The sequence below is a fragment of the Oncorhynchus masou genome, chromosome 31 (genome assembly GCF_036934945.1).
Source record: "Oncorhynchus masou masou isolate Uvic2021 chromosome 31, UVic_Omas_1.1, whole genome shotgun sequence".
NCBI lineage: Eukaryota > Metazoa > Chordata > Actinopteri > Salmoniformes > Salmonidae > Oncorhynchus > Oncorhynchus masou.
Genome location: NC_088242.1, coordinates 27,528,401 through 27,540,263, shown reverse-complemented (window position 1 = coordinate 27,540,263; position 11,863 = coordinate 27,528,401). Strand labels below are relative to the sequence as shown.

The 11,863-nt window shown below is 46.4% G+C and overlaps 1 protein-coding gene and 1 pseudogene across 1 annotated transcript; both read left to right on the top strand.

The window, feature by feature from the left end:
- The first annotated feature begins 469 nt into the window (after window positions 1–469).
- On the top strand, window positions 470–894 carry LOC135524930 (non-histone chromosomal protein HMG-14A-like; annotated as a pseudogene).
- A 6,667-nt stretch (window positions 895–7,561) lies between these two features.
- Window positions 7,562–11,568, top strand: LOC135524929 (zinc finger protein 431-like). The gene is made up of 8 exons (XM_064952768.1): window positions 7,562–7,864; window positions 8,442–8,644; window positions 8,753–8,854; window positions 8,966–9,055; window positions 9,262–9,372; window positions 9,492–9,615; window positions 9,726–11,387; window positions 11,564–11,568. Exons 1-8 carry the CDS (start codon window positions 7,837–7,839, stop codon window positions 11,566–11,568), a joined length of 2,325 nt encoding a protein of 774 aa, XP_064808840.1. The 5' UTR covers window positions 7,562–7,836.
- The last annotated feature ends 295 nt before the right edge of the window (window positions 11,569–11,863 follow it).

Here is an 11,863-nt window from a genome sequence, read left to right as displayed (position 1 = left end):
ACAAGTGTAAGTAAAAACTCATGTAAAAAGGTTAGAAATTGTGCTACTAATGCACATGACGGCAAAAACACGACTCGTAAAAGTAATTATGGTTTTGTTAGCTTTTGGAAATTGTAGAACAAACATTTTCCTTCATTTTTTCAAGTCAGTTAAGAACAAATTCGTATTAAAAAATGGCCTACAGGCCTACGTTAGTTAGCTAATTAATTTGCCAGCTATCATACAATTGGTGTATTTTAATAATTAAATAGTTAATATAAGTAGACATGCAATCATTGACTGTAGCACATATAAACACCCACAAGCTACCGGTGGCTGAAAACACAAACCTCGCGGGATGAACGACTGAGAAATTTCCGGGCATAGGCTGTCCATTTAAAAATTATTTGTTCCGAAGGACCAGGCAACAGCAGACACTTGGCTTCACATGCACCCAACTCACAACAGCTAGCTAAACACTTTATAGTTCCATCTGAAAGAGAATCGCCAAGAATCCAACATGCCCAAGAGAAAGCAAGGAGCTGCTGGGGACGCCAAGGAGGAGCCCCCGAGGAGATCCGCCCGGTTATCAGCAAAACCAGCCCCAGCCAAGACTGAACCCAAGGCCAAGAAGGAGAAACCAGCAAAGAAAGAGAAGGCTGTGAACGACAAGGAGGAGAAGAAAACTAAGGGCCGCTGAACGCAGAGGCCGCTGAGGAGAACCACTCTGAGAACGGAGGCGCCAAGTCCAACCAGATGGAGGGGGTGGAGAAGGAGGAAGCTAGTCTGAGTAGCAACACTGCCCTAACCCCTAACCTCCGTCCCCAACCCTTCCCCCCAGCCTGCCCCAGTGTTTGTGGTCCCCCTCCAAGGCGTATTGTTAACAGTGGAATATTTTTAGCAGTGATTTTATAAGTACAGTGCCTTGCAAAAGTATTCGGCCCCCTTGAACTTTGCGACCTTTTGTCACATTTCAGGCTTCAAACATAAAGATAAAACTATATTTATTTTGTGAAGAATCAACAAGTGGGACAATCATGTAGTGGAACGACATTTATTGGATATTTCAAACTTTTTTAACAAATCAAAAACTGAAAAATTGGGCGTGCAATATTATTCAGCCCCCTTAAGTTAATACTTTGTAACGCCACCTTTTGCTGCGATTACAGCTGTAAGTCGCTTGGGGTATGTCTCTATCAGTTTTGCACATCGAGAGACTGAATTTTTTCCCCATTCCTCCTTGCAAAACAGCTTGAGCTCAGTGAGGTTGGATGGAGAGCATTTGTGAACAGCAGTTTTCAGTTCTTTCATTTACATTTACGTCATTTAGCAGACGCTCTTATCCAGAGCGACTTACAAATTGGTGAATTCACCTTCTGACATCAGTGGAACAGCCACTTTACAATAGTGCATCTAAATCATTTAAGGGGGGGAGGGGGGTTGAGAAGGATTGCTTTATCCTATCCTAGGTATTCCTTGAAGAGGTGGGGTTTCAGGTGTCTCCGGAAGGTGGTGATTGACTCCGCTGTCCTGGCGTCGTGAGGGAGTTTGTTCCACCATTGGGGGGCCAGAGCAGCGAACAGTTTTGACTGGGCTGAGCGGGAACTGTACTTCCTCAGTGGTAGGGAGGCGAGCAGGCCAGAGGTGGATGAACGCAGTGCCCTTGTTTGGGTGTAGGGCCTGATCAGAGCCTGGAGGTACTGCGGTGCCGTTCCCCTCACAGCTCCGTAGGCAAGCACCATGGTCTTGTAGCGGATGCGAGCTTCAACTGGAAGCCAGTGGAGAGAGCGGAGGAGCGGGGTGACGTGAGAGAACTTGGGAAGGTTGAACACCAGACGGGCTGCGGCGTTCTGGATGAGTTGTAGGGGTTGAATGGCACAGGCAGGGAGCCCAGCCAACAGCGAGTTGCAGTAATCCAGACGGGAGATGACAAGTGCCTGGATTAGGACCTGCGCCGCTTCCTGTGTGAGGCAGGGGCGTACTCTGCGGATGTTGTAGAGCATGAACCTACAGGAACGGGCCACCGCCTTGATGTTAGTTGAGAACGACAGGGTGTTGTCCAGGATCACGCCAAGGTTCTTAGCGCTCTGGGAGGAGGAAACAATGGAGTTGTCAACCGTGATGGCGAGATCATGGAACGGGCAGTCCTTCCCCGGGAGGAAGAGCAGCTCCGTCTTGCCGAGGTTCAGCTTGAGGTGGTGATCCGTCATCCACACTGATATGTCTGCCAGACATGCAGAGATGCGATTCGCCACCTGGTCATCAGAAGGGGGAAAGGAGAAGATTAATTGTGTGTCGTCTGCATAGCAATGATAGGAGAGACCATGTGAGGTTATGACAGAGCCAAGTGACTTGGTGTATAGCGAGAATAGGAGAGGGCCTAGAACAGAGCCCTGGGGGACACCAGTGGTGGGAGCGCGTGGCGAGGAGACAGATTCTCGCCACGCCACCTGGTAGGAGCGACCTGTCAGGTAGGACGCAATCCAAGCGTGGGCCGCACCGGAGATGCCCAACTCGGAGAGGGTGGAGAGGAGGATCTGATGGTTCACAGTGTCGAAGGCAGCCGATAGGTCTAGAAGGATGAGAGCAGAGGAGAGAGAGTTAGCTTTAGCAGTGCGGAGCGCCTCTGTGATACAGAGAAGAGCAGTCTCAGTTGAATGACTAGTCTTGAAACCTGACTGATTTGGATCAAGAAGGTCATTCTGAGAGAGATAGCGGGAGAGCTGGCCAAGGACGGCACGTTCAAGAGTTTTGGAGAGAAAAGAAAGAAGGGATACTGGTCTGTAGTTGTTGACATCGGAGGGATCGAGTGTAGGTTTTTTCAGAAGGGGTGCAACTCTCGCTCTCTTGAAGACGGAAGGGACGTAGCCAGCGGTCAGGGATGAGTTGATGAGCGAGGTGAGGTAAGGGAGAAGGTCTCCGGAAATGGTCTGGAGAAGAGAGGAGGGGATAGGGTCAAGCGGGCAGGTTGTTGGGCGGCCGGCCGTCACAAGAAGCGAGATTTCATCTGGAGAGAGAGGGAGAAAGAGGTCAGAGCACAGGGTAGGGCAGTGTGAGCAGAACCAGCGGTGTCGTTTGACTTAGCAAACGAGGATCGGATGTCGTCGACCTTCTTTTCAAAATGGTTGACGAAGTCATCTGCAGAGAGGGAGGAGGGGGGAGGGGGAGGAGGATTCAGGAGGGAGGAGAAGGTGGCAAAGAGCTTCCTAGGGTTAGAGGCAGATGCTTGGAATTTAGAGTGGAAGAAAGTGGCTTTAGCAGCAGAGACAGAGGAGGAAAATGTAGAGAGGAGGGAGTGAAAGGATGCCAGGTCCGCAGGGAGGCGAGTTTTCCTCCATTTCCGCTCGGCTGCCCGGAGCACTGTTCTGTGAGCTCGCAATGAGTCGTCGAGCCACGGAGCGGGAGGGGAGGACCGAGCCGGCCTGGAGGATAGGGGACATAGAGAGTTAAAGGATGCAGAAAGGGAAGAGAGGAGGGTTGAGGAGGCAGAATCAGGAGATAGGTTGGAGAAGGTATGAGCAAAGGGAAGAGATGATAGGATGGAAGAGGAGAGAGTAGCGGGGGAGAGAGAGAGCGAAGGTTGGGACGGCGCGATACCATCCGAGTAGGGGCAGTATGGGAAGTGTTGGATGAGAGCGAGAGGGAAAAGGATACAGGGTAGTGGTCGGAGACTTGGAGGGGAGTTGCAATGAGGTTAGTGGAAGAACAGCATCTAGTAAAGATGAGGTCGAGCGTATTGCCTGCCTTGTGAGTAGGGGGGGAGGTGAGAGGGTGAGGTCAAAAGAGGAGAGGAGTGGAAAGAAGGAGGCAGAGAGGAATGAGTCAAAGGTAGACGTGGGGAGGTTAAAGTCGCCCAGGACTGTGAGAGGTGAGCCGTCCTCAGGAAAGGAGCTTATCAAGGCATCAAGCTCATTGATGAACTCTCCGAGGGAACCTGGAGGGCGATAAATGATAAGGATGTTAAGCTTGAAAGGGCTGGTAACTGTGACAGCATGGAATTCAAAGGAGGCGATAGACAGATGGGTAAGGGGAGAAAGAGAGAATGACCACTTGGGAGAGATGAGGATCCCGGTGCCACCACCCCGCTGACCAGAAGCTCTCGGGGTGTGCGAGAACACGTGGGCGGACGAAGAGAGAGCAGTAGGAGTAGCAGTGTTGTCTGTGGTGATCCATGTTTCCGTCAGTGCCAAGAAGTCGAGGGACTGGAGGGAGGCATAGGCTGAGATGAACTCTGCCTTGTTGGCCGCAAATCGGCAGTTCCAGAGGCTACCGGAGACCTGGAACTCCACGTGGGTCGTGCGCGCTGGGACCACCAGATTAGGGTGGCTGCGGCCACGCGGTGTGGAGCGTTTGTATGGTCTGTGCAGAGAGGAGAGAACAGGGATAGATAGGCTACAGAAGAGGCTACGCTAATGCAAAGGAGATTGGAATGACAAGTGGACTACACTTATCGAATGTTCAGAACGTTAAGCTTACGTACTAAAATGATTGAAATGATACAGTACTGCTGGAGTAGGCTAGCTGGCAGTGGCTACGTTGTTGACACTACACTAATCAAGTCGTTCCGTCGAGTGTAATAGTTTCTACAGTGCTGCTATTCGGGGGCTAGCTGGCTAGCTAGCAGTGTTGATTACATAACGTTACGTTAAAAGAACGACAATAGCTGGCTAGCTAACCTAGAGAATCGCTCCAGACTACACAATTGTCTTGTTGTCTTAGATACAAAGACGATACAAAGACGGCTATGTAGCTAGCTAGCTACGATCAAACAAATCAAACCGTTGTACTGTAATGAAGTGAAATGAAAATGTGATACTACCTGTGGAGCGAGGCGGAATGTTGACCGGGTTGTTGAAGTTCAATTCGGAAGACGTTGGCTAGCTGTTGCTGTTGGCTAGCTAGCTAGCTAGCAGTGACTCTTACGTTAAGGACGACAAATAGGACGACAAATAGCTGGCTAGCTAACCTCGGTAAATTAAGATAATCACTCTAAGTCTACACACTCTAAACTACACAATTACCTTGGATACGAAGACAGCAAAGACAACTATGTAGCTAGCTAACACTACACTAATCGAGTCGTTGAGTGTAATAGTTTCTACAGTGCTAGTGGACGTTAGCTAGCTGCTGTGCTAGTGGACGTTAGCTAGCTGCTGGGCAGATAGCAGTGTAGACTACGTTAGGACGACGAAATACGATAATTACGCAATTATCTTTGATACAAAGACGGCTATGTAGCTAGCTAAGAAGAAATTGCTAAGATTAGACAAATCAAACCGTTGTACTATAATGAAATGTAATGAAAAGTTATACTACCTGCGGACCGAAGTGTAGATGCGACCGCTCGCTCCAACCCGGAACCACAGATTCTCGATTGGATTCAGGTCTGGACTTTGACTTGGCCATTCTAACACCTGGATATGTTTATTTTTGAACCATTCCATTGTAGATTTTGCTTTATGTTTTGGATCATTGTCTTGTTGGAAGACAAATCTCCGTTCCAGTCTCAGGTCTTTTGCAGACTCCATCAGGTTTTCTTCCAGAATGGTCCTTTATTTGGCTCCATCCATCTTCCCATCAATTTTAACCATCTTCCTTGTCCCTGCTGAAGAAAAGCAGGCCCAAACCATGATGCTGCCACCACCATGTTTGACAGTGGGTATGGTGTATTCAGGGTGATGAGCTGTGTTGCTTTTACGCCAAACATAATGTTTTGCATTGTTGCCAAAAAGTTCAATTTTGGTTTCATCTGACCAGAGCACCTTCTTCCACATGTTTGGTGTGTCTCCCAGGTGGCTTGTGGCAAACTTTAAACAACACTTTTTATGGATATCTTTAAGAAATGGCTTTCTTCTTGCCACTCTTCCATAAAGGCCAGATTTGTGCAATATACGACTGATTGTTGTCCTATGGACAGAGTCTCCCACCTCAGCTGTAGATCTCTGCAGTTCATCCAGAGTGATCATGGGCCTCTTGGCTGCATCTCTGATCAGTCTTCTCCTTGTATGAGCTGAAAGTTTAGAGGGACGGCCAGGTCTTGGTAGATTTGCAGTGGTCTGATACTCCTTCCATTTCAATATTATCGCTTGCACAGTGCTCCTTGGGATGTTTAAAGCTTGGGAAATCTTTTTGTATCCAAATCCGGCTTTAAACTTCTTCACAACAGTATCTCGGACCTGCCTGGTGTGTTCCTTGTTCTTCATGATGCTCTCTGCGCTTTTAACGGACCTCTGAGACTATCACAGTGCAGGTGCATTTATACGGAGACTTGATTACACACAGGTGGATTGTATTTATCTTCATTAGTCATTTAGGTCAACATTGGATCATTCAGAGATCCTCACTGAACTTCTGGAGAGAGTTTACTGCACTGAAAGTAAAGGGGCTGAATAATTTTGCACGCCCAATTTTTCAGTTTTTGATTTGTTAAAAAAGTTTGAAATATCCAATAAATGTCGTTCCACTTCATGATTGTGTCCCACTTGTTGTTGATTCTTCACAAAAAAATACAGTTTTATATCTTTATGTTTGAAGCCTGAAATGTGGCAAAAGTTCGCAAAGTTCAAGGGGGCCGAATACTTTCGCAAGGCACTGTATACTATCTACTGTCCGTACAGATTTTTAGCACAAAGTCAAGCTGAATAATATGATGCAGATCTGCAGTGGTCATATCAACAAAGTGTCTGCAGGCAAGATGAACACACTAAAATCTTGTTTTAATTAAACAGCATTTCATGATTGTGTAGGAAGCAAAGTGCGACCCGCCCCATAGTGAGTTGTGTTTCTGTGCCTCCCTCCTCCACAGTTGGTTCTCCTAGGGTAATACCTTAGTCCTGGTTTATTAAACGGTTCTCCCTGACGTTCCCTTGCTTTGTTTAAATGTTCCTGTTTTTACATGAAACATGTTCTTAGCGTGTTGGAAGTGTGTTGTCCAATAAGAAAGAAGAAGAGTCCTGTGGACCCCCCCCCCCCAAAAAAAAGAATAAATCAATCAATAAAATAAAAATGTAATTTAAAAAAAATCCTTCCCCCCTCGCCCTGCAAGTGTATACTCGTCAGACGTTATGAAACGTCATCAGAAGTGTCGACTTAATGTGAGGGTGTGTCTTTTAAGTGTTTGGAATGATTGTACCCAACTGGTTATGCTACAGAGGCGCTTTAGTTATAACGGGTGGTGTTGAAATCCATGATGCATTGTGGGTAAATGGTGACTGACTGATCTACAAATTAATAACGAGTTGTTATTTATGATGGTTTGTGGATCAGTCAGTCGGTTGCAATGTCAAACAAGCCCGTTTACACGTTTACCGGTACCTCGTGTGTTACATTTAAATAGGTCCCCGCAGTACTCACACACAGTGGCACCGAAGATTATTTCATATATTGCCAAGATTATCAAGTGACCACTCCAACAGTGGAACTGCATATCCTCAAAAATGGACGGGAGGTGGGAGGAGGCGAGATCAGGCGGGACTATTCTAGCCAATGAGAATGCAGATACGCGTGTGAAGCGCATACACTACTCCGATATAAAGTTATCAAAGTTGCAGAAATGCCGCGTGCGTTGCCTTATATCGGTGCATTCGTAACAACCTAACCATTACGAAACGTCTATTCAACCAAATAAGCCTGACGTAGCAAATTAGCAATTACATTTTCTGTTATCCACTTTGACCTCCATACATAGTGCCTCACTTCCTGGCCTTTATTTTCGTGGACTGATTTTGGGCGGCGTAAACCCTCTCGCTTCGCCTCTTCCTCGCTGGTGACGCCTTCTTATATGCAGTCATTGGGTGGCACACATTGGCAAAAACGATTGGCATTTTCGTGTGTCTAGTGTGACTGCAGTGGAGAGACATGCAAAAACAAATGTCTGGGGGGAAAGGTAACATGTATAGCTAGCTATGTATACGATACTAGAGCTAGGGCATAGTTAGCCATACTTAGCTAGCTAGCTAAGTATGGCTAACTTCCTACTGTTTTGTGCGGGAACTGGACTCGTTCCAGAACGTCTATAATATGTTTTGCGGGTCTTTTATTTGGAATTATGGAAGTTGTGCAGCATTTCTAAACCTCTCTGATTTCATGTTTGGCCTTTTATTGAATAATGCAGTAGAATAATTAAACTTCCTTGACGTTTTAGCTTGCTAGCTAACAAGCTAATTTATTTGCTGCTTTGCAGTCGTTTCACTGCTTCTCTAGGCCCTTCCAGAAACAACCCTGCAACCTGTCCCCATTATTTTAGATCCACGCTTTGATCAACTCCCCAAAGCTAATCAAAAGGAACACTCTGTGACTCCAAGGGAAGGGCTAGGGGTTGTTTCTGGATGGACAAGGTCTTCTCACTCACACAACATTCTTGACAATGACACACACAGTAGTTCCACACGCTAAAGTTTGATGTGCCGTGCAATAATGGGTGCTTGATTTGTGAACAACATATGTCAAATTCTCTGTTTCAGGTCCCCCTCTTCCTCTCCCCTCTCTGCGCCTCATGGTCCCGCCACTGCGGCTGGTCTCAGCAGCCATCTGGCAAACGATCCAGCAGAGACACGTGATGGATTATGGGATGCTGGAGGAGTTTGTTACCATGGTCACAGAGATGGTTCCAGAGCTTCTGAACATCCGACAGAGGGCCCAACTTATTCTGGGTCTTCGAGCACGGGTGAGAGAGTGGTGGAGCTAGTGCTCATCATTAAGGGGGAGATAGGATCATAATTAGTCATGTTTATGGTGTCAAATAAGTCTCCTGACAGGTTTGCTCTGCTTTCAGCTGGTCCTGGAGTTGTGTCGCTCGAAGCCGATCACAGACCTCCAGACCATTCAGCCACACCTGGACAGGATACAGACCCTCACACCTCTCTGGGGGACACAGGTGAGCTCTTAAGGTCAGAGACTCAGCAACGGTTTACATCAACCAGTCAGTCAGTCCCACACAACTGATTTGATAATGATCATTATAACAAAAGTGTTTTCTTTCTTGCAGACTGATGATGAAGATTTATCTGAATCTAACTTTCTGGGGCTGATTCAAACCCTGCTGAATGACCCAAATGAGATGGAACACTTCTTCCAGGTTAGTGTGGCTTTGGAATAGCTGTGTAGGTATACTACTACCCAGAAGTGCACACTCGTAGTCTTTGTTATTTATAAACAATGTTGACCTTTTTTTTTAAGGCCTCCTTTTATTCTGATTATAGCTGTATGTGTCCATGTGAGTTGCAGGTGCCAAATGTTCTTATATCAGATATTATTTATTTTATACTAATTTCTTATTCTCAGGATGTTTTTCCTGTGGAATTTGGTCCCAAGTATGATGCAGCAATCGAGAAACTCATGTGTCAGTTTCTTTCAAGACTTGAGAAGCTACTTCCAGTATCAAACTTTCAACAGGTACTGAAATTAGAAGAGTACCTTCATCAATTCAGTGAAGGATCACTATTCACAAAGGTTCATTCATAGAGTATATTTTGAATCACCCCTAAATCGTATCCATTTTCCTTCCGTGTCAGGCTGCGTCCCTGCTCAGCGATGTCCCCTCTGTTCTGGAGGAATGTGTTCAGTCTGTGTCTCACCCTCAGCAGCTGAAAACCCTGCTTCAGTACCACAGAGACCTCAGCCAGCTGGACAACCATGGTAGACATCTATCATAGGACGCATGTAGATATTTGCCAATCTTCTGTAGGCGACGTTGACATTTATTCACTTTTTAACCATTGTCTTTCATTTCTCGCTTCCCTTTCTAGATACTCTGTCTTCTTCCGATGGGGACTGCATTCTTTCAGCTCTCTGTCTCCCTCCAGTAGAAAGGGTGGTGATTGCAACTGAACAGACAGAGTCAGAAACACAGACATTATCCTTGAATGTTTTCATGGATACATTTACCAAAGAGTTGGAGGTGGACTCTGCAACACTGACAGAGTATACAGAGATGGAACCCGGGACAAGTATGGATGTAATAAAAAGCGAGAAGAGGGTGGAATGTGAGAAAAACAACAAACAATCTATAGAGTTTACGGACCCTGTGGAACATGAGGACATGGAGGTTCATGACGGTAATGAAGAAGAGAATGTTCTGGGGATTGGACAAGTACAAGATGAGATGGAAGGTATTGTTGAAGAAGTGAACCCCAGGTACAGAACAGTGATGGTTATCGGGGAAGATGGGGTGGCACAGCCTTATGAAGATTCAAGTGTCAGAAAGCCCAAAATAAAGACTCATAAAGACAGTGGAAGTCATGGAGAACAAATGAAAAGCATAGACGTATCTGATAAGATCATATCCTCAATGCTTCACAAGCCTTCAGTGGAGCTACAAAGAATTGATACTACTAACCTGATATTACCATCTAGACCAGTTAGACAAAACAGGGGGCGTAAAATGAAGACATTGCTAGCACGAGAACGGCAACAAACCAAAACAGAACTTTCAGAAGAAAATGCATTCAAAAAATGCCCAATTTGTGGGAAGACTTTCAGTCGAGGTGCTGACATGAAGCGACACCAGAAAATCCATACAGGTGAGCGCCCATTTCAGTGTCTCCAGTGTAAGAAACGCTTCCTGTACCATTTTGATCTGAGGAGACATCGGCAAAATGTGTGTAAAGTAGTTGTGTCAGAACCTAAAGGTGAAACATCCAAGCAGCTCAAAGGCAGGTCGAATATGAGTTACAAGGACCCACAAAGCTTGGAGAAACCGAGACTAAAATGTGAAGAAGACTCCAAGATAAGGCGTAGCAGATCTCCAGCTAGTGATGAGAAGGACACAATCCAGAAACCTGAGGGACGAGACACGGAGCTGTCCAGTGGTGTTACTCTTGAGGAAACACTCGAGGACAGTGACTCATCCTCCACCAGTACTCCCCAGGACCCATCTTATGACCCATCTGGCGAACCTAGCAAGACCGAAAAACACAAACAGTCAAAAGTGTGCTGCATTTGCAAAAAACGTTTGCCAAAATCTTACAGCATGAAAGTTCACATGAGGTCCCACTCAGATCTGCGCCCTCACAAATGTCCTCATTGTGGGCAGACGTTCAAGAACATTTATGATATGAGGAAGCACATTGTAAAGACTGTGTGCAAGGTGCTGCGAGCTGATCCTGAAGAGGCCCAGGCCCAGGTACATGCACTCACCCACAGCCCCCTCCACTGCAATGAGTGCAGTAGGATGTTTGCTGACCCAGTAAAGCTAGACAGGCACAAACTGTCGCACAAGCCTTTGAAATGCACCATGTGTGAAAACAGCTTCAATGGGGTCAAGCCCCTTAAGAAACACTATCTGGATGCCCATAAATTCAGCGGGCCATTCCTCTGCACCTCCTGTGATAAAAGCTACACTGATTTAGCAGCTCTCATCAGACACGAGAGGACTCACACCGGAGATCTCCCATACCAGTGCTCCCACTGTCCACGGAAGTTTAACTTATCAGCGGTTCTTGTCGAACACGAGAGAATACATACAGGAGAGAAACGATGCCTTTGCTGGGAGTGTGGGAAGGGATTTATCAGCAATGCAAAACTGAAAATGCACATGCTGTGTGTTCACAGAAAACCTGAAGATAAACACTTCTCCTGCTCCCAGTGTGACAAATCTTACGCATTACAAAGGACGTTACAAGTCCATGTGGCGAGACATCATGCTGGGGTGCGTTTCCCGTGCACATACTGCGGTAAGCTGTTTCTGAACATGTCCTCATTGACGAGGCATGACCTGATTCACACTCAGGAGAGGCCTTTTAAATGCACCGAATTGGAGTGCGGCAAAAGTTTCAAATCAAAATCTGAAGTGAAGGTACACATGAGATACCATACTGGGGAGCGGCCATTCAAGTGTAAAGTCTGTGGGAAGGGTTTTACTCAAAACTGTTATCTCACTCAACAC